Genomic DNA, 27,798 nt, shown 5'->3' with positions numbered 1-27,798 from the left:
ATTTCCCCCCCCCCCTTTACACTGGAGATGTATACAATGTAATCAAGAAGAAACAAAGTCAGTGTGTGTGTGTATATAAATCTGTTTACAACAACACTGTTTATGGCCACTGATGGATGGGTAGACAACAAGGACCACAAAACGAGCCTGCAACTCCTGTTTATCATCACATTTATTTAACCAAAAATGTGTCTTTTAGGATGAGCTTGAGGCGGCCACTGCAGCGCGTCTGGGCTTGGGGGTGGTGCCTTCCCGGAAACCATTCCTGAAAAACAAAAACAAAACTGATTATGCTGTTGACATATTAGACTAGTCTTACTAAGAGGTAATCATGCTAAAGAAGTCCAAGTCACGTTGTTTGTTATTCTACAAAAACGCTAAAACCACTACATCGATCCAAATATTATTCCCAACTAACCTGCTTGAATGCTGATGATTAAATCTTAATATAAATAATGATTTTAACTTGTTTTATATGAAGAATGAATAGAAAATGCAGGGCACCTTGGCACAACTGAGACTGGAGGAAGTTTGTGACGTTAAGAATGCAAATGTTTATTTCACCAAAAACGTCATTCTGGAAAACACATCCCTGAGTCAACGGAAGTAAACCATTTTCATACACAAACTACACACAATGTTGGTACTGACGTGGTCCTCCCCTACAGGCAGCACATAATACTTCTCTCTACCTCAAACACTGAAAGACCGAGCGCTCAGGAGGGAGGAGACCACCAAATGTCAGGTCCAAATGAGTCAGACATTTTAGATGCTTCACTTCTGGAGGGTCACCGCTGTACCACATGTAAAAGCTTAAGATCATCACGACAGGAGAAAACACCCACGCAACTACTAAAAATATTTACTGGGTTCCCTGATTTGTCCCAATTTAACACAGACTCGATGCCTGCTAGCTGGACTGGGCTCAGGTAAATTATTCATGTTATCAGAAGCAGCGGAGAGGAGATTAAAGATAGTTTGCCCTCAGATCTACTGTGTTTTGTAAATTTTGGCCACGTTTGAACTGTTGTGAGGCTTGCACGCAGCTTTCACCCATTATGCCACCAACACACACACACATCGCCATCCCTTATTTATTTACACTGAATATTTTCTAACAGCTAGAACTGTGAAACTGTGCAGTAACTGCCAGCGTTAATGAGCCAGTGAAGGTGATTTAACTGAATTGCAGCTAAACAGGCATTCTGCCTGAGACAGTGGAAACTCAACAGCTGCTGCCAAGGTTGTGTTGCCAGATTGGAGTAAAAGCAAGTTATTAGCATCATTACATAAACTAATACAAAAATGAAAATGCATAATTGGAGCCATTAAGTACGGCTTTCATATTCTTACATTAAATGGTTATATAATTTATGCCTGATATAAATCTTATCAAAGGGGTTATAACAAGAGCCGCTATTAGCCATTTTCCAATCTCTGTTTTAATATTATTAACAGCTGGTCAATTATTCCCCCCCCCACTTAAAGAAGAGATGGGAGAAACACGGTTTAACCTTACACATGCTTTGTCCACCAGGGGGCACCCTAAAACTTCCTTTTTGACAACATGCCACAAACAACAAAAAGCTACTTACTACACACAACAAATCTTAGGAAAATGTTCCTGTGCTTCATGTGTCTGGAAAATCAGCTGATATGTTAACATCAGATTAAAAAAATCATTCAATAAGTAAAACCCCTATATAGATCGACTTGGTTTACATAAGCTGAAATAGGATAACTGCTCACTGTGCAGCTTGAATGTTTTGTAAATGATAACATAAATATCAAAACGTACGAGTTTTAACCACCCACTTACTCTCAAGAAGTAGTAAGACCGACAAAATTTCCTTCTATATGACTTGTCTTGAAATGCCACTCACCTCAGAGAAAAGAGTGATGTCATATTAAGTTCATTTGTTCAGACATTTTTTTTTTCACCATCATTGGTGAGCAGCATTGAGGAAGACAAACCTCATTTTCATACACCCAGTCTGTGAGACATTAAAACTATGTGGGCTAAATATGACAAGACAACCCTGATTTGCAGCAGGACACAACCCCGTTACTCTATGTTCAAACTGTTTAATAGGAAGTGTGAATACTAAATGTTTGGCAACTTCTTTATGCTCAGTTTTCTGCTGCAAGACGAGTAAGTGGGAGAGGGAAGAAAAACCCCAGCTGCACACTGCAAGCCTAACACTCTGTTTAAAGTCTACCAATAAAAAAAAAGGGAAGAAAAAAAAAAGAAAAAAAAAAAAAGAGTGGTATGCTAACTACAACTGCCAAACAAGTTCAGTATTGAGAGTTTTCTTAGATTTTGTAAACACTTGCTTGAATTGTTGATACAAATATTTGCTTGTGCACACAAATTTTACCATCCCTTAAAGTCAAAAGGCAAATATTATGGTCTTATAAGACATCTTTATATAAACTATTAATCTTTTTATGTCAATTTTTTTTGTCTAAGTGGGAAAATTATTTGGTTTTATCGAGCTGATAGAAGATACAGAAATCCTGCTTATATTTCCTGTTGGAAACACATCAACACAACTTGTCAACATATCCAAGGTTTATAGATCAAGCTAGTAAATCAAGTGAATTTACTCCAGGTTTACTTGTGTTTAACAAATTGTGATTTCCTGCAAACATTTTCATTGAGGTGTTTAAATTCATTACACGTTTAAGAGTCCTGTCATCAAGACAACTTTGTAATACTGATGCTAAGGCTAAAAACCAATTTAAGACTCAGAAAGTGAAGAACTGAAGTAAAGTTTGCTTGAAGTGGAACTTATGTTTACCCATTCAGCACCATGGGAAGTTTTTTTTAAACGACATTTTCAAGCTAAAGGGAAATTTTAACCTGTATCCCTCAGGTACAAGTAATTAACAATAATTTAATATAAGACGAAAAGGCAATTTAATTTATTTAGTGCATGAAAAAAAATCTTGTAACCTCAGTTGTAACCTATTATTCTTTAAGGAAATAAAAACCGCCAAACAAAACAAAGGCTACATTCACATGTACACAGGTATCATTGTAAACCATTTTCTATGTTTTGGCCTTTCATCCACACCTAAATGATGTTTCAGCAAACAAAGCTTTACAAAAATAAAATCCTGTCGGTGTGACGATTTTCAAAAACATGTTAAGGGGAAAAAGGAAACGAGGTGTGCACCTCTGTTAGATTTTGACAGAGAGAAGCATGATAAATTAACACACCGAACACCTTGAAACACTTTGTGATCTGCTCCTTTTTACATCTTACCTGAATCTGCGGTAGACGACCTTCATGTGTCTCAGACGGCCTGTGCCAGTGGTGTTCCTCCTCTTGGCCTTAGCGCTCCAGTTGTCTGAAAATGAACAGCACCATAAATCAAGGGAGCATGGCACTTCACATCAATGAAGAGCTAAACAGCATACTGACAGTGCTGCTCATAATGAGTTAAGTTCCAGCCTTTTTGACAGGGCATGGGTGCAAACCAGTGGGGTGTTACACTAAAATATGCTGGAAGACAGCAACCTGCTGGTTTTTGCCATTTCAAAAAATAAAAAAAATACACTAACACTAGAAGCAAGCATAAAGTTTGCCAATATCACATTTAAAAACAGTGTATTCTATTACATGCGTTAAGGTTACTTACACTTTCTCTTGCGCTTCTGAGGGTAGCCACACTTGCCGCAGGTAGACTTCTGCAGGTGGTAGGCTTTGGACCCACAACGACGGCACAGGGTGTGCGTCTTGTTCCGGCGCTTACCGAAAGATGATGTCCCCTTGGTCTGAGAAGCAAGACAAACATGTGAGATCAGGGACAACTCAAGGAGATCTGATTGTAGACCAGGCCGGGGCCAGTCTTGTCTCAGTGAAAAAGGAGGAATCACAGGCAGTCATTTGTTCAGACATTTGTGTTTTAAAAACATCACTGACAAGACTGAACTTCAGGTGGTAGCAAACACTTAATCACAGTGGTTGCAGCAACTCGTGGCCTCAGCTTGCCACACATGCTCAAATGATAGTTACTTTACGGCCAATGAAAGCCGGCGTGCTTTCCTCAGACAAAATCTGCAGTGGCTGACGACACTAATTTTGTACACGTTACCAAAAGAAATGGACCACATGAAAAAGATGCTAGCTATGCTAACATCGGCGAAAAACACCGGTTGCCATTTTGCCAACGAACAACCGTAAATGTATTTTCCATGCATTTATTTTTGTGATTACCGGAAAAATCCACAATCGATGATAAAGTCAAGCTTACGATATTTTGTCCTCTTCTAGCACTATTTAGCCCATTCAGTGCAACTGTGCTAAAGGCTAACGACAGCAAACAAGTGCTGGATGGATGTGACAGGAACAACAGTATTTTTTACTAAAATCAAACTTTATCTCAAAAATACATCATCCAACCGGTTACAGTGTTTATCCGACACAGAAGTGGCTTCAGTTTGTGTCAGATACATGGCACATTAAACAGATGTTACGAGATTTCTGTCTACCAGCGCTGCTACATACCATTTTTCTCCGGTGGCTGTGGGAAAAGAGACCGGAAGAGGAGCTGGAGCTGCATCAAATTACATCCGTGCTTTTTCCTGTGTAACAAAGAAATGTGACCCCTCCGTAAAGCATTTTGTGCAAAAGGTAAAACAAAAAACAAACAAAAATATAATTTTATTTACTTACCGGCTGACTGGTGGTCTGAGTGGCGACACCGGCGTGCATGTTTTTATTTAATGAAAACACGACCTTTCGGACGCATTCCCGTATGAAAGAAAAAACTTATAGTAAAAAAGTATTTTTGTTTTATTTTGTTTTCTATAAATTGTATGTCGAGTAAGACGTGTTTCAGATTAGTATTTATTTCATATTAAGAGTGATATTCAAAATATAAGAATTTGATGAGTTAACAGAAGAAACGCACTCATTATTACATCGTAGTATGACACATGTCATCTTTATAAGGCTTACATTGATATTGTATATAAAAACATCAAGAGCTCAAGGAAATAAGAACTGTGTTTTTGCTTTTTTTAATGTCTGTAGCCTAAAAACTAAAAATACTTGTACAGTACTTCATAATATCTATTAAAACTCAATATTTAGTTAGAAACTAGAACAATTTTTTGAAACCCTATCTTCTAGATTCAAGTTACACAGAAACATGTTTCCTATGCAATGAAATCCTTTCTTTTTTCCGCAGAAAAAAATAGAAAAAAAATCATAATTTAAAAACAGTAGAAACAATTATAAAGAACTACACTAGGTACAATAAAATTAATGCAATAGAAATATAAGATATGCTAAATATATATAAATAAAATAAAAAGACTGAGCTGAAAAAGGCTATGCACACATTTACACAATTTACATTTTAGCATGCTACAGTAGCATGTGCAGTAGAAACAGTAATGAGTGGCAATCACCTGTGTGTAACTTGAGAAAAAGCAGACGGTTGTAAAACCATGGTTGCACGCTCATGTCAGATGACGTCTAATGGCCCCATTATACCTGCCGTGACACCCATGACGGGGTTGTCATGGGTGTCGTGCGGTGAATTTGACATCGCATCCTGTGTCACTTTGGCTGGTTGTGCACCTCTCGATTTTTGTAACCGCCACCACCACAGCTGGGCTGAAGACAGGAGTGTAGAATTGTGCTGGTTTTTACCACCACTTTAATGATATTCCAGTACAGAAGCTCAGAGACATGCAGATGTACAGTGAGATATTGGAACGGTTTGGAAACCTGAGAATTTGTGGGGGGGGAAAAAGCTTGACAATGGCTTCCAGTTTTGACTTCTTTTCTTCCTATATCAGCACTTATGTAGCGATATTGTCTGAGTGGTCACACCTGTTCAGGAGAATACTGCAGCGGCTTCTTGCACCTTAATGGTTTGTATGAATACAAGTGACTGTGAGATGAAGTTGCAGCAGGTATAATGGGGCCCAAATGGGAGTAGCAAAGGAAGAGTTATTTAGTTTGGAGATTCTAGATTTCATGTTTTTATACCTCCAGCCTGAGGGTAGAAGTCTGAACAGTCCATGTTGGGGGTAGGTAGAGTCACTGAGGATGGAGACAGCTATCCTATGAACTCTGTGATGGTAGATGCTCTGCAGAGAGGGCAGTGGAGTTCTAATCCTCTTTTCAGCAGTCCCAACCTCTCTCTGCAGGCGTTTGTGGTCCATAGCGTTGGTGTTGCCACAAGGTTTTGTTGCTGCCAGTCATGCGTCCTGTTACTGCAGTATCATCCGTGAACTTTAGGATGATGCTATCTTTGTGATAGGCGACCCATTTGTAGGTGAACAGGGTTGAGGATGCATCCCTCAACGCATCCCTCAGCCTATGTTTGTAGTAATGCTGACTGAAGTTCTGATAGGTGTGTGTCTATATAAGTGAGGGAGAGAAAAGTGTAGGATCTGAGGTGGACCTGTTGGATCAGTAGACATACTAAAGGGAGTATAGAGTGTCCGGAATGCTGTTCTGAATGTGGGCCAGCACCACTCTCTCAAAACACTTCATGATGGTCAGAGTGAGTGCTCATGACAGGTTGGCGGGCTCGTCTTGGGAAGCAGGACACTGGTTGCTTTTTTTAAACAAGGGGCACCAGTGCTCTGGCTGAGGGTGATGTTGAGGATGAAGTTGAGAACATCAGCTAGCTCACTGGCACATGCTTGAGGAGACCCTGCCCAGGGATGTTGTTTGGTCCTGCTGCCTTGTGAGGGTTGACCTCTTTCAGTTCTTTATGTGCCTGACCCGATGAGCCAGTTAGGGGAGGGGGTGAAGGGCAGGTTGTCCTGTATGTGTGCCTCCTCTCTGTGCTTTACCCGGGCGTCTCAAAGCGGGTGTAGAAGGTGAAGATTATCTGGAAGACTGTCTATGGAGCTGATGCTGTAGTCTGTGATGTGCTGTAGGCTTTGCCACGTCCACCTGGAGTTAGCAGTAGAATAGAAGCCATCCAGCTTCTCTCTGTACTGCCTCTTGGCTGCTTTCCTTAGTCCATACTTCACAGTACTTTCCCAAATATGCTGTTATAATGAACATTATGAAGAATAGTACAAGTACAACCTTAAAGTCCTCACTCGCACTGTGACCACAATCATGCGCAAATGTGTCGGTAGACCTTACAAATGCCAAGAATTAAAATAAGTTAGGTTTTATATGATGCTTCCCTTATGTGTACTATAAAAATAATAAACAATACTATTTATAAGTAGTTTATGTTTTTTCCACATTTGTCTCCCACTTTTACTCCAACTGTCCTCAACTGTACCCATGTCAAGTGCAGCTGAAACAATAGTGTGGTGCTATTGAAACATCCATTCATAATTCTGTATAGCTGCCTAACAACTTCAATGCAAATGCAAAAGTCTTAAAAAATGAATTAAAAAAAAATTTAATTTCTGTTAACAATTTAATTTAATGAGCAGCAGTAAAAAGTTTAGAATTTCTAAAACACATAATAGCAACTGCAATTGTCTAGAAGTATTTAATTGCATTTCATTTCATTTCTATCAATATTTGAAAGTTATTCACTTGAAGAGTGATTGCAAACAGCAGTAATAACACTGCAGGGTACAACCACATAACAACAGCCTAATAAACTATTCAAAAAACAAAGATAATCACTCATTAATTTACTCACGCATTCAGCTAGACATTGTGCCAGACACTGTCTCAACTGTATCTCACCACCACGCTGCACACAATTGTCTCGATTGTCTGATAACCTTGAATAACACCATGTTGTGCCATATATCAGGCTTTAGAGCCCAGCAGGAAAATGACAAAGATCTCAATTTGGTTTAACAGTGATACAAGCACAAGGAACTATTCAGTCTGATGGGACAATAACTTTTGGCTCGCCTACTACAAATTTCCTATGACCAAAGAGAATGCTAAAACACATGTGGACATGTTTTACATATTTGAGGTGTTTCAAATATGGTAAACTGGCCGTCTGTTCCATCCGTACTCTGTCTACCTATTGAATAAAAGACCACATTTTAGTTAGCTTCAGAACAAAATACTGACATAGTCTTTGTGTGAGGTGCATTTGCTGATTATTCGCCAGACAGAGGACAATTTAATGAATCAATCAATCCTCCATCCATCTATCCATTTTCTTAACCTTGTACCCATTTCAGGGATGCTGGTATTATCGTAGCTGCCCTATAAGGCAAAAGGCTAAAGGTGGGGTATTAACAGGTAGAAACAAGGCAAGCTGGAATGCCTTGGAGTGAATCTGCACAGGCCCCAGGAGATCTTCCAAGTCTATACACCCACAACCTTCTTGCTGTGAGGCAACACATGCCATAGGATGACAAGACACATTTTAAAAAAATCTTTTATTTTTTAGTTGTATGTATTGTATGTACCTTGTATTAAAACGGGTCAGTCAGAAATAGGAGAAGTCAGAAGAAGGAGTCCTGCAGATACCGTCCAGTTACAGATCAGCTTGGCATCGATGGTCTGGCTCTGCAGGACAGTCTTTACTCATAGTACTTCTCTAGTTCTTACTCCATCCGCCTACTGCTAGTGTCGTTTTTGTAATGGAAGATAATCTGGTCATTTCTTTAAGTTTGCCCAGGCTCGCAGTTTAGAGGTGGAATATGGTAAACTTGTTTTTGTTTTGTTTTGTTATCAGCTTTGCGAGGTCATGTGAAGTGGGCGGCTGTAGATGTCGTGTCTGCGCAGACGCATCCTTGAACGGCAGACCGTGACCTTGCGTTTTGGCTGAGTATGGAGCATCTAAATGAATTACGGCGCGCCCCCGTCCGCCTGGCTGGGAAAAGGCGCATCCTCCTTCCTTTTTAGATTTCAGTCACGCACCTTTGCTCAGATTTGACAAGACGCACGAGGGATGTGTTTCGCTGTTATTCTCTCAGCCCCCCCGATTTAAAGAAAAAGAGCGAGAATCGCGCTTATAAGAATCGATGCCTTTGCTTTGTCTGACTTGAGATCTCAGGATTTATTCTGCACCCAGCGCGCATTTTACACAAATCTGCACCGCTTGCACACGACGGAGAGACTGCGCCTCCTCGAAGCGGGTATAGGGCGATAACCGATAGGCACCGAGAATATCCTCCGGGGCCGTTCGTGCTTTTTTACTCAGACATTAAAAACAAAAACAAAACATAAGAATCGCGTATTTTAAAACAAGGTCACTAACGATTTGAGATCTCAAGCGCAGATCCCGGTGCACATCACCTTCCTCCGGTGATGCTGTGGTCAGAGAGCAGTAAAACAGACTAAAAGGGAAAACAATGTGATGGACAATGTCCACTCCAGCGGGTACGAGACACCTGCCATCCTGGTTCTGAATGCAGCGAAGAGAGACACCGAAGCGGGTGTCACCGTCAGCCCTGGATGCTGCGCCGAAAAATGGGATACTCCGACCCATCGTCGGGTAAAGACTTGCTCGGCAGCAGATCTCTTTGTTTCATATTTATTTGCGCGTTTGGGCTCGTCACACTTTTGCAGCAGATTCTCTACGGGAAAAACTACATCAAGAGGTAAGTGCTGATATTTTTTTACCCCACTCCTTTCTTCTCTTCAGCCACGATTAGAAAGAACATTAGAGCGCAGTCAGTTTCCAAGAGTGTAAGGATGACAGTGAGCGGTAAGAAGCATGCCTTTGTAGTCGTTGTTGATCATATCAGTGGCTTTTAATGGAAAAGGTAAAAATGTGAGTGATGAGGTAAGAACATGCTCAGTAGAAATGAGAGTAGTCTGGATGGTCTACATGTCGGGACAAGCTTTAGTGGCTGCAAAGAACAATAGCAATTAACCATCCATGTTTTTCTTTCTCCCCAGTGGCATAGAAACAATTTCCATTGGATTTCTTTTCCTTTTTGTTCCTTTTATTTTTGTTTTTTGATCTTTTCAGAAAACGAAGCATCACATTCATACCATACACAGTGCTTCAGCTGTGCATGGTAATGTTTTCCCCTTCTTTTTCGTTTTTTCTTCAAAGACCTTTCTTTGATTTCCGTTTCAGCCTTCTTGACTGGTCGTAGCCTACATCTGACAGAGGCATCAGATTTTCATAACACATATGAACGCTACTGGAGCTGATGATGGTGATGATGATGATGGTGATGATGATGACAGAAAGCAGCATGTTGAAGATGATGTGTATTTCTTTTTGGTCCCTGTTAAATAATTCATTTTACCAGGCTGCACCCTAGTGCACATGCTGCCACTGCAGAGCCACGTTTCATGCCTCTGCATCAGTATTTAACCCCTTGACAGAGGCGTTCTTTAGTTGGACCCTGGTTTGTAGTCCACTGTAAACCCACTGCAAGATTTATTTCCCAACTTTCAGGTCACTTTCTTTTATACTCTGTGCTTAAAATCCCCGTGAGACGAGCAGATGTTGAGAAGCTGGGATGTTTGAGCTTCAGGTGCTTCAAAAAGAAACATAAAACTTTACCCCCCCCTCACCACCACCTCCAGATACTTTACCGACAGGACATATATGCTCACTAAAGCAAACATATATGTGCTGCAATCTGAAAGTCCCCCTCCCTCCCTCCCAAAAAAACACACACACGCACACAACTAATCCCTCCCTTGCCACCCTGCCGGGCTGGTCTGATAATACTCGGCATGGATTCATGGCATCCTGACTTCTTCAGTGAGATGCATGAATTCAGACGCGAAGCACACACACTTTGTTTCGCCCCTGCGCCTTTTTTTGCTCTCCTCCTAGAGCTCGGCCTAGGAGAGAAGGGGAACAAGCCACACAACAGAAACCAGTTGGCTCAGCGGCAGCCATTTTGCTACAGTCTGTCTGCACACACCTCAGTGGGAGCGAGGGAAAGAGGAAGGGGACTGTGAGAGACCCAAGGAGTGTGATAAAAGGAATGTGTTTTCATGCATGCGTGTGTGTGTGTGTGTGTGTGTGAAACAGAGAGAGAGAGAAGCGTCATCTTATGATACCTACCCATGCATAAACAATCCAAAGTCATCCACATGGATTCGGCCACACCCAGCCTCTTCCCTCCTCCAAACCTTGGCCGGAGAACACATTGGCAGGATGCTTGCTGTGCACTTCTTTGCTTCAGTGCTTCACAGAAAAAAACAAAACATAAAAACAGATTGGTAATTACATGAGGCATGTAGGCTGGCTAGGATGGTTGCAGAGGAGACATTTGGGTGCTGGCAAACTGAATGATGGCTTATGGAGTAACAGTTTAGATGTATCATCACTCTTACATCAACTCACTCTGTGTATACGTCAGTGTTATGGCTGAAGGGGCTCTCGGTTCAATGCATGAGGATACCCATTAAAGTCAAACAGTACGACGTGCACATTGATGTACTTGATAAATCTGTCTGTGAATCTGACCGTTCAGTTTGAAAGGAGGCACCTTAGAGAGACACATAAATCCGCTCCCTGTCTGCCATCCTGGTGCCATCCAAAGGGGTGAAGTGGAGAGTGTAGGATTATAAAGTGGCAGCCCGAGATCGTTGAGGGACACCGCTGACACACTTCTGAGAACGAAGACATTAACTTTCAACTCCGCTTGACTTGAGGAGGGCGATCTAAAAATACTCTTGGATAGAGAGAATAGCACCCCGGGCTGCAGGGAGGAAGGGATTAAGAAAGGCACAGATGATGAGTGGCAGTGTAAATGCAACTAATTATGATAGTCATTATCAGTGAGTCTATTACTGCTTCAATTAATCATTTCACAAAATTACTGGCTGCCCTGTGGAGTCATGGATGTTTATTAAATCTTCTGGTTGCATTATGTAAGTGAGCTGTATCTCCCTGATTTTGAGCCTTTTCTCTTTGTGCGTGTGGGGTTTTTTTGTTGGTTTTTGTGCTGTTGACACAGCTGTAACTGAGCATTGATGTTAGCACATGGTATCAAGTCACCGCACTTTGAACAATATGAAGGAATATGAAGAGAAAAAGTAAGAGCACAAGCAGAGGAGAGGCTCAGCTACAGCCCAGTTTTCAGTTTTGGCCTGAACAACAGACGAGGTCGTCTTAGAGAAACACACAGCAGTGAAAAAGCATCCAGATCGATGTGCTGATGGAGTCAGAGCACATTAGTGCTACAGGGCAACTTAGTGATTGTTGCTTGTCTACAAATGCTTGCATTAGCATCTCATGTGGACTTATAGATGGGCTCCTAAGGGCTGATCCTGATCCTAAGCTGATCTGTGAGTCAGAAGTAATCTAATGTAGCTACATTTGTATGGAGCTTTTCTAGTCTTACCAGCCTGTCAAAGCACTCAAGTAATCACTTTTGGAGTTTGAATTTTTGCTACAACACGGAAGTATGTCAGATTAAACTCAAGCCTGCAGTAGGCTTGTTGTTTTGGCTATGACTAATTCAATTCTATTTATATCACAACAGCAGTAGCCCCATGGTGCTTTATACTGTAAGACAGAGACCCTACAACAATACAGAGAAAACCTCAACAATCAAACAGACGACTTTGAGCGAGCCCTTGGTGACAGTGGGAAGAAAAAACTCCCTCTTAACAGGAAGAAACCTCAGGGAGAACCTGGTTTAGGGAGGACTGGTGGTGATGGGAGGAAGACAGGACAAAAAACACACTGTGGAAGAGAAGTTTATGGGTTTAAGGTGTAGGTTAGATAACCTAATGAACCAAACTGTGCCACTTTGAATAGCGTTGATTAGCTTTTGTCCTGTCTGAGGCACAAGAAGAGGGACAGAAGCCTCTCGAATTTTAGCGTTCGGTTCTGCAGCCGCTGCCATGGAGATGTTGAAGTGGCACTCAGAGCAGCTAAGCGCGCCTGCCGATTGGTATTGATGCGAGCCCCTGATGATAAATGCTCCATCACATAATGCATCCAGAAATGCTCTTTGGGTTCAATCTCCTCCTGCTGAAATTAGCACGACACCCACAAAGCACTCCTAGAAATGAGTCACGCATGAGTACTTGCATAATAGTCAGCATAACAGGAGAAGTTGTACTCCTCCGGATATTTAGATGTATGGAATGTGATGATGTTGAGAAAATCTCAAAGATCAAATTTTAAGTAAAAAAACAACACGTGAAAAGCACAAAAGTTTTCAAATGACTGGACATTTTTCCCCACAAAACTAAGGAATATACTTTAACGTGCTGACATTTCCCTTCATAAAGATCACATTTACCATTTAATCCTGGTGCCAGAAACCCTTCTAATGCACAAACACTGAGCTGAAAATAGCTTTCAACACATTTTCCTCCTGTCTAAGTAACATCTGCTGCATGTGCAGCAAAGGAGGATGGATTTATTGAGAACAACAAAACAATACTGCCATTTTCAGATTTGATTGACAGCTAAAAATAGCTGCATTCCTCCATTTTCTCCCTCAAAGAAATCCCGGCTCTCGCTCCTGTAGAATGAGCTTTTTTTTATTCCGGGCACAGTTATAACATCCTATAAAACACATGCACCAAATGACCTCCTCTGATAAATGTACTGTGATGGCATCCAGCTGAAGTTAACATAGCGAGACCAAAGGTCAGGTTAAGCTTCTGCAAGCCATTGCATCTTTTTGTTAGGTACAGTATCGATGTATTAGTCTTTAGCTCTAAATTGAGATACCTCACCTGGGTTCTTCTCACTCACTGAATACTATTAGATCTGGTGGCTTAAACCAATCTTCCCTTTGTTTCTCAGTAATATCTGGATGAAAAGATGGTCTAGATTGGCAGCTTAATACTATATTGGCAAATCTGCTGGCCGGTTGGCACTGATTATCGCTCATCTCTTAAATCACTCACTTCAATATATTGATTTACAAGTCTAACGCTCACACAAGCAAATATTGCACAGTGTGAATGTTTGAATCACACTCAGATTAGTGGCATCAGCCCAGCATAAATGTATCATTCAGATCACGGTGTCACTGTAACCCTGCTTGGTGTCATATACTGTCTTTCTTTAGCCAAAAAGCTGGTCCCCTCTTCCTCTGTATGTGCATGTGTGAGTGTGTAAAGGTACAACTTTTTCTGGGTTTTGTGACTGAACATATGCGATTGGGAGTATGTGTTTGACATTTGCACAATGGGGAAAATAAATCCCAAATAAACTGACTCATTTTCTTACTAGTGCGCAACAGTTTAGCCGACTCAAAGGGGACGAGACAGGAAATTGGACCGGTCCCGTTAATTTCTCCGATGACGGATCTCTGAAGCCTGCCAGAAATGGAAGGAAAAGGTACCTTTCCAGCGCCACTGACTGCACAACACCTCTGACAAAAGAGAGTGTGTGTGAGAGAGAGAGTGAGAGAGAGACTGAAAGGCAGAGTGAATGAGAGATCACAAGTTTCAAATCCACCATCTCTAGTGACGACCCAGCCCTGCATGCGTGGACTGGGCCGCTGATACCCCATGACTCCCCTCAGATGCTGTAGAAAGGGCTCAAGCCGAGGCACATTTGCACTTTTCTTCTCTACTTGTTATTGACATCTGCAGGTTTAGGAAGCTAGCAGGGGGTTGCTGATGTCACAGGGCTACATCACACGTTTAACTCTAACTTAACCTGTCTGCATGTTGACAGATGTTTCCGTCAGAATTTTCAGCCAGATTCACAGATCTCCGTAATAGTCACACCCTGCCTAGCTGATATTAAGAAGAAAAAAAAACGCCCTCAAAGGTAGGCCAGTTTGAAGGCATTTTTAGCATTTTCACAGAAACCCAAGAATATCTCTCTTTTTTTTTCATTAGTTTAAAAGGGATAAACTCTCATATTTTTTTCAGTGGTGGTTGCACTTCAGATTTGCTCTTGCATGTTGTCTGATCCCGTCCACCTCGACCCCTCCCAAATCCCTAAATCCCACCCCCTTTCAGAAGCTGGTTGAACCACGGTCTCCTGTTGATGTACTGGCTTCTCCTTGTATCTCTGTGTCGCATCCAGCACCCATTTCAAAATGCCTTGTCAACCTATGTCTCATACTGTTCTGCACAGCTCTGTGTGTATACCATATGCATAGTGTGGACACTTCTCCGCTCCTCCTATCTCCCCTTCTCACATCTGCATTGTCTCTCTCTGCGACCTGGATTTAACCCCTTTTCCCCACTGTACTCTCTTTGTTACAAGAAGACAGGAACGTGCCCGATTTTTTTCCCTCCCCGCCTCCCACACCCCACGAAATTGTGCTAAAATGCTCATCTTGGATTGGTTTTTTCAACCAGCAATTGCGCAGTCAATCTAAGAAGCCATAAGCGACGAAATTCACCTCATGGAGTAAATTGTTGTCTTGATTTCAGACCTGAACAGAGAACACTTGCAAAGGTTTTATCATCTTAGCTAAAACAAGAATGAACAGCCTCTATTCAGCGTGTCAAATATATTCTATGAGACCACCGCTCCTCTCTGTATAACCTCAGAAATACACTGCATCATCAGGTGGATGTAGACAACCAGTTTCATCGTTCCTTATTTGTACAATCTTATCCCAGCATCTTGTTCCTTTAATGCATCTCTCCATTGTATTGCTTGTTGCATCCTTTTATAATCTTTTTTTTCTTGCTTTGTTAACTCACCTCATTTACCTCACAGCCACAAGTAATATGCAGCAGTTTTATTCATCTTTCAAAACAGAATGCTCCATTTAATGTGCGACAGATACCAACATTCATTCTAACAAAGACACATTGCAGGTTCCCCCAATTCACATGTCATCATGTCCCTAACCAAGCATTATCAAAAACACTGTTAGCATTGCAAGAGCCCTCTAAAATTCTGATGTAGTTCTCCAGTATATGAATTATTTCAGTTTAACAATAAGATGTAAAGAAAAGTAAAGTCTCTACCACAAGATATACAACAGATCAATATGTCCTTTGGGTTAAACAAGCCAACAAAAAACATTTAGGTGAATGAAGCCAGAAAGAGATGGATCAGTTCTGTGCCTCACTGATAAGATAAGATAAGATAAAAACTTTATTAATCCCTCGGGTGGGTTCCTCTGGGAAATTCGGTTTCCAAAAGCACAGCACCGACAGAAGTTACAGTTACAGAATATTATATATACACACACACACACACACACACACACACACACACACACACACACACACACACACACACACACACACACACACACACACACACACACACACACACACACATATAAATACAGAGGCATATATAAATAAAATATACGAAGGGGATAAATAGGAATAAAAATAAAAATAAACTGCCGAACCTTAACAGGAAGATTTTGGATCAGGATAAAGATAGCAATCTCATGAGGGTAAGACAGTTTACAAATGCATCATATTGATGGTGTAAGAACAAAACCCCCCCGCAAATGTGAAAAAAACCCATCTAAATAACCACTAAAGCAAGACTGTGGCCTACAGTGCTAATGTCAGAATAACTTTATATAATGCTGAATTTTTATTGAGTCCATGCATGTTACATGTAGTGTCAAAGAAGCGCACGTGGAAAACCCATGACAGATTTCAGTCGCACATGTATTTACAGTTAGCTAGGGTTAATGTTAGCAGGCATCGCAGCAGAAATATAGCAAATGGTGCTGTGGTAATAGGATAAGCATGAGGGAAAATACATGTGTTTCCTTATTTTTTTCCCCCTCAGAACCTAAATCATGTAACATGTTCAGTTCAGTTTTCATCCCTGGCTTCTAAACATGTGCAGTGTGAAAGATGGATGTAGCTTCTGGGTCTGAAGGTGAAGCCACCATGGCTTGCATTCTTTTGAATGGTCAGCAGGGGGTGAAGTCCCTTACTCTTTGAACAGTCAGAGCCTGCTCACCACACCTGGTTTTTAAAGCAGCAGGGTGACCACATGAAAACGTTCAACTTAATAACTTCTGTGATGGTGGCTACGTGCATCTTTGATACTGTCTGTGCTTCTAACCCTAGGATGAAACCAAACATCTCCATAACGGAGTCTCTTTGCTTCACAGATGTACATCCAAGCTATTTCAACAAAGCATTATAGTAATTAGTGATATTTAAAAATCGACTACCCAACAAAACATAATACTAGCAGGCTCCTATTCCTCCATACTAACCACGCCCCCCACCACACACACATTTTATCCTGACCGCTTTCTGATCACGTTTAAACAAAAGGCTGGAAGAAATGAGGCATCAGTACACAGAAATACAACAGCCGACTTTAAATTTCCCAGCCAGCATGGCTCTTTTTCCAGCGTTCTTCACACGACCATTTTGTGAAATCAACCAAAAGCACACCACACATTAAAGACATTATTTTTGTATACTTTTTGGTTAATGTTGCCATTCCAGTGTAACGATTGTTTCACATGTGTCTAAAAGAAGCTCTTCCAATTCTTTAGTCCTTATTAAAAAAGATAAAATTCCTCCCAAACTCTTTGTTTGTTATTACCTCTTTGTTATGGTTACTTGTTTGCATGACTACTGTTGTATGTGTTCATGTTTACAGTGTGACAAAATTGTAATAAATCAGTCAAACTGTCACGTTACTCCAGCCAGCACAGCTGATATACTTACTTACTCCTCACACAAAAGCACCGACCCGGCCACGCTCATAACCACCAGATGCTACACCGCTAAACCGTCTAATCCACCATTTTAGCAAGCCAAGCACTGGAATCAGCCCTATTTCCTTGTCTGTTTCTCTCCTAATTCAACATGTGAACATACAGTGTATGCACACATTTTAGCCCCAGAGTACCAATGTTACACCATGCAAGTTCTCATCATAGCCAGTGAACTATATAAAAATATGAGAGGTGCTACGTTTCTTCACTTAGTGTATGACATTGGTTTAGACTAAGATGTAACAGAATCTGGTGCAAGTGTCCAGTAGACATGTTACTATCTTGTTTGTGACGCCTAAAATCAGTGACATCATTTCTGTCATTTGTCATTCCACAATGCTCTACTGATATTCTAGTATTTCATAAAGTCAAACCATAGACATTTTATATTAAAAATGAAATATTTTTTCTTATTGTGACCTTTAAACACACTGTTTTACATATATATATATTATTTAAGCATAGTGTATTTTATCTCTTCTGTTTATTGTTAAATTCTTTTATGTTGAATAGATGTAAGCAGAGGATGACTCTTTTTATCCCTCCAGGTATCTGGAAAACTATGATGGCTCCTTTGATTACAACTCTACTGCATGCAGGGAGCTCAGACAGGAGATTATAGACGTCAAAGTGCTGACAATGTGAGTGTCCGATTATGTTTCATCTAACAAGGTAAAAAAATCTCCAAGGTAATCCTGCGTGTTTATCATGTATGAAAGTATTCATGTGTCAGGAGTAGGGTTCACTGGTACAGTGTCAGTGAAGATAAATTGAGTAGTAGAAGAAAAAAAAAAACGCATGAAGAAGTTAAAAATTAAGCATCACCACCAGCGTAAGAGTAACTAGCATTTTCAAAACAATGTCTGGTTCTGGATGACAACAATATGAATCCAAGTCAAAGCAGGAGTTCTAAACTCTTTTGTAGCTTAACTGAACTAAAAGAAGCAATAATTTTAACTAAATGCAACATAAATACATAAAATGAAAAGTTTATTTATTCAAGTAATTAATAATTAAATTACACTGTACCAGTTTAGCCAAATCACATGTAAAATTTACAGGTAATCAGATTACTTAAAGTCAGCATTTTAGGTGTAAATATTTTTCAAACTTGATGATGAGATGTCTATCATCCCTGACTGCTCCACTAAGAGTATTGGCAAGATATTGATGATATTTTAACAAAGGGCCAATCTTGTGGCCCTTTGTTAAGGGCCACAAGATTGGCCCTTAACAATCTTGTTAAAAAAACAACAACAACTCTAAAATGACATCCTGTACTTGTGTACAACTTAGCTTAGAGAATAAGCTAAGTTGTGCTCATGGTGAAGGTAGTATTGGTAGTTTTACAGGCATTTTCAAGAATTGCTCGTCCTTCTAAAGTATTGGTCAGGTTTTAGTGAAGTTGTCCTCCTTGACAACCTTGACACATCTCAGCAGATTTTAATTCTCATTAGTTTACAGTCATTATAGCCAACTAATGACTGCAGAACTTTTCATCTGTATGTCACACATTACAATATCATGTGAAGTGTGATGAATGCAAGCCAAATGTGTCAACAACATTCTGATTATTTCTTTGTAAGCTGAGGCTTTGTTGGCAAAAATGGGCTAAATCTATTCTAGCATGCTAACATTCTCAATGCTACAACTTAATACTGCACAAGGCACAAAATAAATCTGAAAAGGATAGTATTTGAAGATACTTGAACATGATTCCATTAAAGATGGATGAGAGCTCTGTTACGTTAACTAGCTGTCTTTGAAGCTCTGTTTTGGAAGCCCCTGTGTTAGCATTTTGACTTCTGACATGTTGGTTTTTTAACGCTAGAAGTGGCTATTTTAAGATGAGAAGGTGGTGTGTTATCAGCTAACATTAGGAGGCTTAATTTGCAAAGTCTCCCTACATACAGGGTGTTTTAGTGCGTAGTGTAGAAAGCAATACTTGCTTATTTTGGCTAAACTAGCACTAGCACCGTGAAACATGGTGAAGAGGCCCACCAATAGAAGACCAATATTATTTGTTTTCTTGCTGTTGGGCAGCAGTTTTTGACACTGGCGTGATGAAAGATTTCAAGGCAACCCAATGAATTTTGTCAACCATCCAGTATCATAAAAGTTCACAGTAATAGTTATTGAGTTATTAAAGGTCAACCAGCTAAGTAAACAACACTTTCAGGTCTGGAGTCATGCCATAGTGTGACCAAAAAGACAAACAAAAATAAGTACATGTTTCAGTAAGTACACACAGTGTCAATACAGTTGACACATTTGCTAGCGCAGATTATTTTATGTTGTTACTTCAGGCAATTCTTGACCATTTGAGCAGTTTCATTACTCAATAACATCCATTTTGTTGCCAACACTATTGAGCCAAGTTGTTGCGCTCCTTATTTTCTTATCACTACAGGACACTATAAATAACATGCTTACAACATACAGTAGATCACTGGCCAGATTCATTCAATGAGCCACTTGCTCCAAAGGCAATCTGAGCAGCATCTTTCCTCTTGTGTGAATATGAACAATGTCCAGTGACCTTTTGCATGTGGCCCTCAGGCTGGCAGCTTAATTATCAAAATCATACTGAGTGCTCAATGAAAGCCCTAGAACGACTCTGGCTGCGGCAGGGAACAGCTGTTGTCACTCTGGCAGGCAGCAAAATGAACGCACAAGCCTGACTCCCAGAGCAAATCACGCCGCCCCAATCATCTCCAAGGGCATGTCAGTTCAAGGACATCTATTTACAGATGTGCTTTCTGTTAATGAGTCGAGATCCAGGGTGATCAGTAAAGTTGCAGTAAATTTTTTGGCCTCTGGTTTATCTTTTTGAAACGTTTAAGGTGTTTCTTCAATTTGTTGCCTCTTCAGAAATAATGGTTAATTGGAAAAACCATGTCAGTCGGAATAAAGTCGTCTTTCCTCATCCCACAAGTCTCTCAATCCTGTCCGTCTCTCTACCAGGGTGAAAACGTCAGATCTCTTTGAAAGATGGCGAAACCTGCAGGTGTGTAGGTGGGAGCAGAACAAGGAGGAGGCCAGCAACTTTAAGTAAGTGTTACTCATTCTGAGCAGAGGAATTATGTATGTAAATGTCTGCATTTATCGAAAAGGTCTTTTTTCTAAAGACTGTGTTTTTTGTGAAGTGCACTGGTTACCTTTTGAATAGTTTAAAAGAAACATTATTATCTATTATCACCTTGACATTTATTGGTTTGGAAGTCCTCTACAGAAAATTAATGATTACTTCTGCTGATAAAATGTAGTTAAAATACAGTAAACTTTACAAGCCAAATATGTACAAATAGTACAGAATATGGAGAATACCAACCCCAAATTTTATAGAACAATATTTCGATGAACTGACTGTTGGGGAATCATAAATAACCAAGTAGAATAAGATGAAGGATTAGTATCCTGGATAAAATACTATATATTCTTACATAGAAAAGAAAAAAGCAAACATGTTCAGGATCTTACTATATACACTCAATGGGAGCGTTTTTGGTTACACCCTGCTAATACTGGGCTGGACTCCTTTTTGTCTACAGAATTTAACTCTTGGTGTCACAGCTTCAACAAGGTGCTGGAAACATTCAGAAATGTTGGTCTCAATTGACATGATAGCATCACACAGTTGCTAGAGATTTTTTAGCTGCACATCCATGATCTCAATCTCCATCACGTCCTTGGAGAGCCCATGTGAACTTTAGCATCAGTTTCTGTAGCCCATCTGCTTCAAGCTTTGATAGGTTGTGTATTCAGAGATGCTTTTCTGTATACTTTGTATATAATCAATGGTTATTTGGGTTTCTGATGTCTTCCTGTCACCTCAAAACAGCTTGGTCATTTTTCTTTGACCTCTGGCAACACCAAGACATTTTTGCCCAGAGAACTGCCACTCACTAGGTATTTTATCCTTGAGATAGTTGTGTGGGAAATCCTTAGCTCCTGAAATACTCAAAAATACCAGCCTGTATGGCAACAACCATTCAAAGTAATTCACCACCTATTAGGTTGTCTTGACCAGCTCTACATGCCAAAAGGCATTGAATTGCTGGATGACATTTGCATTAACAAGCAAGTGTATCTAACAATGTGACCAGTGATCTATAAAACTATCATCTTTGGGTTCTGGGCTCTTTAAAAAATGTGCAAACTCATTAATCAAAGGTATGTTTTAAGACGATATCAAGAGCTGAAATAACATTTTATTTAAAAAGACATTGTTAATTTGTAATGACCATCTTTTGATAAACAACCCAAAACAATTAGGATGTAAAGGTTGAAATAATTTTGGTTTTGATCTTACCGTGCATCTTCTAAAGCTAAGTTTTACTTTTCTTTGGTGTCGTCCTGAAGGATGTCTCTGTCGCGCTGCTGTAATGCTCCTAACTTTCTGTTCACAACCAAGAGGAACACTCCTGCAGGGACCAAGCTGAGGTACGAGGTGGACACCAGTGGGATCCTTCCCATTACTACTGAGATCTTCAAGATGTTACCAGATGTGAGTTCACCACCTCTTTATGAGTGTTTGCTATTTTCTACTGTATCTGTGGGCATTTCCAAACCTGCTGATCTGATGTGTTTTATTTCAAAAGTTCTTGTGTTGTGTTCATTTGACATTACCACCTCATGTCTTTCAGGATATGCCGTATTCCAAGTCGCAGTTCAAGAAATGTGCTGTCATTGGAAATGGTGGTATCATCAAGAACAGCAAATGTGGAAAGGAAATTGACTCAGCAGATTTTGTTTTTAGGTATTCACGATGCAGTCTTTTAGTATTTGATATGTGAGAGTTGTACAGTGTTACCTGGAATTCTGTTCTGATTTAATATTCTTGATCTTTATATTAATTTCGAGGAATACATACAAATTGTCATTGAACAATTGGTGGTTAATTGAGAATGAATAATAAAAAATAATAATGAACGAATATTAAAACTTTAACTTGGGAAAAATTACATGACAAGAAGTCATAAAAGTACTTCCTCTTTCATGCAAAATTCTTTGAAATTTTACCCCAACCTTTAAACTCAAAGCATCAAATAATAAACTAGCACTAAATTCTGAAATCTACACACTGAACAGCCACAACATCAAAACCACTGAAGCGTATTACTTGGATCGTTGTAGAATCCAAGTTTCTGCTAGTAAATCCTTGGTTCTACCATTCACAAAAATGGAACTTTGTAACTTTGACATTTAACTTCCAACCAAGTATTGTTGAAGAGTGGCTTCCCAAAAGCCCAAGGTATTGAGCCTTCAAACACCTTAAATCCCAATTTGATTGAGTGTCTGGGGATTCAGCATGACAAGCTGCCAATGTTGCAGATCCAGATACCAAAGGACATCCCTGGAGGTACTGTTAATGTCCTGAAGGATCAGAGTTGTTTTAGCAAAATGAATATGAAGTGGTTTAATGTTGCTGCTGATCAGTGTAGTCCCATAGACCTCGCTTCACCAAGAGAAATTCAAATGTTAAAATTCCTGTTTATTCCAGTTACAGTGGTGGAAATAATTATTGATCCCCTGCTGAATATATGAGTTTGCTCACTTACAAACGAATGAACACTTTCTAATTTTTATGGTCGTTTCATTTTGATACAGATAAAGAAAAAAAACATTACATAAAAGTTATAAGTTGAGCTTCATGTCATTGAGTGAGATAAGTATCTCGATACGTTTCTTGTAGCTGGTCAGTTTTCACACATCTCAGGAGGGATTTTAGTCCACTCGTCTTTATAGAAACTCTCTAAATCATTTAGATTTCTTGACTGCTGTTTGGCAACTCGCAGCTTCAGCTCCCTCCATATATTTTCTAGGACTGAGTTCTGGAGACTGGCTGGGCCACTCCATGGCCTTAATGTGCTTCTTCTTTCCCCACTCCTTTTCCCTAGTGGTTTGTTTTGGGTCATTGTCACGCGGAAAGACCCATGACCCATTTTCAGTCTTCTGACTGAGGGAAGTAGGTTCTCATCACTTTATGATTTTATATTTTTTTCTTTTCTTAATAATTGCACCAGCAGTTGTCACCTTCTCACTAAGCTTCTTGCTGATGGTCTCGTAGCCCATTCCTGACTTGTACATGGTGCGATCTTGTCTCTGACGTCCTCTGACGAGTCGTTGTTCTTGCCCATGGTGGCAGACAGGTTTGAATAATAGAAACTGATTGTGTGTACAGGTGTGCTTTATGCACATAACAAACTGAGATCAGGATAGTACGAATAGTGGGAGTCACAATTCTGGCTGGTAGGAGATCAATACCGATTTCACTTAATAATGGATTGGATTTATATAGCGCTTTTCAAGGCACCCAAAGCGCTTTACAATGCCACTATTCATTCACTCTCGCATTCATACACTGGTGGAGGCAAGCTACGGTTGTAGCCACAGCTGCCCTGGGGCAGACTGACAGAAGCGAGGCTGCCATTTCGCGCCATCGGCCCCTCTGGCCAACACCAGTAGGCAAGTAGGGTAAAGTGTCTTGCCCAAGGACACAACGACCAGGACAGAGAGCCAGGGGATCGAACCGGCGACCTTCCGGTTACAGATACGGTTCCCAACCCCCCTGAGCCACGGTCGCCCCAAATGACCTGCAAATCAGTTTATGCCTTTTGTGTAATGTGACCTGCAAATCAGTTTATGCCTTTTGTGTAATGTGTTTTCTTCTGGATTTTTGGTTGGTTAACCAATTTATGTAATTTATTGTAAAAAGAAAAATACCCCAACAACTTCTTATTAAAACTATTATATGATTACTTGTGCAGCTCTTCAGGTTGTCTCCTCAGCATGCCTCTTTTTAAACATATCAAGTCAAATCTAAATGATTATTAAACTCTAGTGAAACGTTATTTTCCTTTTTTTGCAGATGCAACATACCGCCCATTAATGACAAATATTCAGCAGATGTTGGGACTAAAACAGATCTGGTGACAATAAACCCGAGCATTATAACTGAGAGGTACTGTAAATATGGGTCTGAGAAAGAACACCTCTTTAGCTCAGCTTCTGCCAATGATCTTTTCCTTTTATCACATGAATCACTTTCTCTGCAGATTTCAGAAGCTGGAGAAATGGCGGAGGCCGTTTTATGACGTCCTTCAGAATTACGAAAACTCCTCAGTGGTGCTACCCGCGTTCTACAACACCCGCAACACCGACGTGTCATTCAGAGTTAAGTATATGCTGGATGATTTTGACTCCCAGAGAGGTGTGTTCTTCTTCCACCCGCAGTATCTGCTTAACGTGCAGCGCTTCTGGGCGGTGCAGGGCGTCCGCGCCAAACGGCTCAGCAGCGGCCTGATGCTAGTCACCGCCGCATTAGAGATGTGCGAGGAGGTCCACCTCTACGGTTTCTGGGCGTTTCCTATGAACCCCTCTGGCATCTTCATCACACACCACTACTATGACAACGTCAAACCACGGCCGGGCTTTCACGCAATGCCTCATGAAATTTTCAACTTCATTCACATGCATACACGTGGGATCATCAACGTACACACAGGGCCATGCGCATGATCCCTCACTCTAATTAGTAATTTGCTTTAATGCAACTGCTCAAGATTTGACCTTTTAATTTGTCTTTAGGCCAGTTTTCATCACGGCAATCTCAGTTCAGGCAACTATTTTGACCCCAGTTCAAACAGAGTTGGCCTTGGGACACTCTCATCTACATGTTGAAGATTTCTCTTCTGCCAGCATCTTATCTCCGACTGTCAGACCATTGGATGCTTGTTTTTAATGTGAACAAAGTGGTCTTCATAGTGATGTTGTTTCTGTGGAGTTTTCTAGTGGCTCGGCTGTACAGAGGTGTTGTTTTTCTACTTGGTCACACAGATATTTAAGCCCGTCTTCTTCTCTCTTTTTCTCAGACACTCTGTGGGTGTGGCAGCTTTTAATGTTTGTGTAAAAAAACAACAAAAAAAACAAAGTCTGAATCTTAATATTCAGCTAATATTTTAAAAAATATGAAAAGAAAATCAAACTGTAAAATTCAGTTGTCTACTTTTGTAATCTATTTCCTATTCACCATATTCCCTCGGTGAATATTTTAAAAACACTCTTGAAACGGCCTGTTTTCCGCGGCCTTCTTTCTCCCATTTCCAAATATTTCTCATCATTTCTGGTGGAAAAGAGGCAAGATTTTCTTTTCGTTTTTTGGGGGAGGAGTGGGGTGTCATAGATTAGGGTGAAAGCTAGAAAAATATTTTGCAATACACCAACTCCACAGAACTTTTGGCTTTCCAGTTTTTAAAGCAACCCAGCCTATCGCTGTCTTTCATGTCTTAAGCCTTATTGCCTTATGAGGTATGGAATCCCTCTGTATGATGTGCAGACAACGTTTTTAGTTTGCCTCTTTTCATCCAAGCACAACCCTAGCACACTAAGGTAAAGCAATTCATGTGCAGTTCATGGCTTGTATTCTACTGGAGTCCCTCCCTGTAAACTCCACTCATAACCACGTAGTGCTCTGCATGACTTTACTCTATACTTGGCTTTGTGTGTGCCTGCTTCAGCGATCACTGATATAGCCTATGTTTACACTTAAGCCTCAACTGAAGCTCACAGTGCTTTTGGAGATGTACACAAGACTCTTGCTTGGAGAAAGATTGATGGATATGTTAAAGTGGCTGAGATGATGTGGTATCATTTTCACTTATGACCCCCAAAAATGTATTATGCTACTGTGGTACACTGGAAAGTCATAAAAGGTTTTTCTATTTGTTTTGTTGTATGCAACAAATTATTTCACTTGTGAGACTGTAACTTTACTTTTCAGTCACTCCTCTGTTCATGCTCAGCTGTGCACTTGTCCATTATTTCTTTAAATGCATTACAAATAAGATTAAAAAAAAATATGCTGTTTCCTTCATGTCTTTATACAGACTCTTTGTGTGTTTATGGAGCACCAAAAAGTTTCGAGCTAAATTGCTCTACAGTCACAGTTAATGAGCAAGAGTGGAAATAGAGGGGATCTGGTCTGTGTAAAGAATGGAGGTAATATATAACACAGTGCTTCTTAAATGACTCTGGATCATTCTTTATACTGCTACTGTGCTTGTAAATAAACTTGTCTGAATTTTCACTTGTATGTTCATTATTTTGTGTTGGGATGAGAGTGTGAATGAATGCACTGCTGTGTGAAGTGAAAATGTGACCACACATGAATAAAAACATGCATCAAAACTCTGCATTAAAAAAAGTGTAAAACAATAAACTTGTAAAACCACAGCCTCAATGTGCACTCCACAGCTATCCTAAAAAGTTGATTCTGTTCAAGAACAGGCGAAAAAAGGCTAGCTAAAACAAATACATGTCCTCAACTCACAGGTATAAGTAGCTGAGTGATGCATTTTTCAAAAAATTATTACACACCTGTGAAACTGAAATTTTAGGGCAGCTGAGCTGAATGTGAATTAGAAAAAAGTTTGAAATTTTGGCAGGCGAGAGACAAACAATAACTCCTGGGGAGGAAAAGTGCAGTGAAGCAATCCAATGAGGTTTGACTCTTTGCTGTCAGCCAATCTTTGGGTAATCTGATGTTGAAAGACCAATATGACCAAACTCTGCCCTTCTCCTTGATGCCTGCATCATCAGGTGTCAGATGGCAGCAATAAGGCTAATGGGATGATTTGGCACATTGTCAAATGCAGATGTGTATGCCAGTGAGGCAGAGATACAACAGCAATGCAAAGGAACTTATGCATGAAACAGGGTGTCATTATTATTTATTTCTTAAGTTTATTTCTCTTATTTCTATTTATAATTTATTGTATAAGTCCCTGATATATGGAAAATGATGCTAACCCGCAGATGATTTAACTTTTAATTTAGATTCAATAGTTCCTCCCGTTCTCCATCATTAGAGCACCACAGAAATAGTATTTTTTTTCTGGGCAAATGATGTGAGGAAATTTCTTCTGTATTATTTGGGGTATTAAATATGTATATATTTATTTGGTTTTGACTTGCATCATGAATAATGTCCAAAAACTAGAAACGTTCTCATTTACTTCAATTTGGAAATTACATCAGAGTGATTTTAATTTTTTAACTGATTTGATTATTTTTAAATAACTATATATGCTGTTTATGGTGTTTGATTCGTCTGTAAATAAAGAAGAAACTGTAAAAATATATTTTTTTTTTCTAGTGTGGAGCAGGGAAATTATTTTACTGCTATTGTTAAATTATCATCATTATTACCATTGCATTAATAATATAATCTGGAGTTTATATTGCATTCAGGGGTTGAACAGTGTGTG

General features: G+C 40.0%; 2 protein-coding genes and 2 non-coding genes across 5 annotated transcripts; 1 reads left to right on the top strand and 3 right to left on the bottom strand.

Moving 5' to 3' along the window:
- Positions 1 to 154: 154 nt before the first annotated feature.
- Positions 155 to 4,638, bottom strand: rpl37 (ribosomal protein L37). Its single transcript, XM_085414191.1, has 4 exons — positions 4,515 to 4,638; positions 3,646 to 3,781; positions 3,270 to 3,354; positions 155 to 265 (listed from the first exon to the last, which is right to left on the bottom strand). The coding sequence occupies exons 1-4, from the start codon at positions 4,515 to 4,517 to the stop codon at positions 196 to 198; spliced, it is 294 nt and encodes a 97-aa protein (XP_085270317.1). The 5' UTR covers positions 4,518 to 4,638; the 3' UTR covers positions 155 to 195.
- On the bottom strand, positions 1,877 to 1,956 carry LOC146666271 (small nucleolar RNA SNORD72). Its single transcript, XR_014912881.1, has one exon. It is a non-coding gene; the product is annotated as a small nucleolar RNA SNORD72 (small nucleolar RNA).
- On the bottom strand, positions 3,854 to 3,934 carry LOC146666270 (small nucleolar RNA SNORD72). The gene has a single exon (XR_014912882.1). It is a non-coding gene; the product is annotated as a small nucleolar RNA SNORD72 (small nucleolar RNA).
- A 4,108-nt stretch (positions 4,639 to 8,746) lies between the features above and the next one.
- Positions 8,747 to 26,599, top strand: st8sia5 (ST8 alpha-N-acetyl-neuraminide alpha-2,8-sialyltransferase 5). Of its 2 annotated transcripts, XM_085414189.1 has the most exons (9): positions 8,747 to 9,511; positions 14,083 to 14,190; positions 14,533 to 14,628; positions 18,079 to 18,171; positions 20,495 to 20,581; positions 21,893 to 22,037; positions 22,177 to 22,289; positions 24,402 to 24,494; positions 24,589 to 26,599. In XM_085414189.1, exons 1-9 carry the CDS (start codon positions 9,366 to 9,368, stop codon positions 25,049 to 25,051), a joined length of 1,344 nt encoding a protein of 447 aa, XP_085270315.1. In that variant the 5' UTR covers positions 8,747 to 9,365; the 3' UTR covers positions 25,052 to 26,599. The 2 variants fall into 2 exon arrangements, with proteins under 2 accessions (XP_085270315.1, XP_085270316.1); XM_085414190.1 differs by lacking the exon at positions 14,533 to 14,628.
- Positions 26,600 to 27,798: the final 1,199 nt, after the last annotated feature.

This window comes from Rhamphochromis longiceps, linkage group LG7 (genome assembly GCF_057381845.1).
Source record: "Rhamphochromis longiceps isolate RC_006_pf linkage group LG7, R_longiceps_female_GT1.1, whole genome shotgun sequence".
NCBI lineage: Eukaryota > Metazoa > Chordata > Actinopteri > Cichliformes > Cichlidae > Rhamphochromis > Rhamphochromis longiceps.
The sequence above is the reverse complement of the archived record's forward strand: the minus strand, read 5'-3'. Positions and strand labels throughout refer to the sequence as shown.

Excerpts from the sequence above, each read along its gene's own strand:
- st8sia5 (XM_085414189.1), top strand. The coding sequence starts at position 9,366 with ATGCTGCGCCGAAAAATGGGATACTCCGACCCATCGTCGGGTAAAGAC. Across the intron at positions 18,172-20,494 it reads GACGTCAAAGTGCTGACAAT|GGTGAAAACGTCAGATCTCT; the intron begins GTGAGTGTCCGA and ends TCTCTCTACCAG. Across the intron at positions 24,495-24,588 it reads CCGAGCATTATAACTGAGAG|ATTTCAGAAGCTGGAGAAAT; the intron begins GTACTGTAAATA and ends CTTTCTCTGCAG.
- rpl37 (XM_085414191.1), bottom strand. Across the intron at positions 3,355-3,645 it reads TCAGAAGCGCAAGAGAAAGT|ACAACTGGAGCGCTAAGGCC; the intron begins GTAAGTAACCTT and ends GTTCATTTTCAG. Across the intron at positions 266-3,269 it reads GTCGTCTACCGCAGATTCAG|GAATGGTTTCCGGGAAGGCA; the intron begins GTAAGATGTAAA and ends TTTGTTTTTCAG.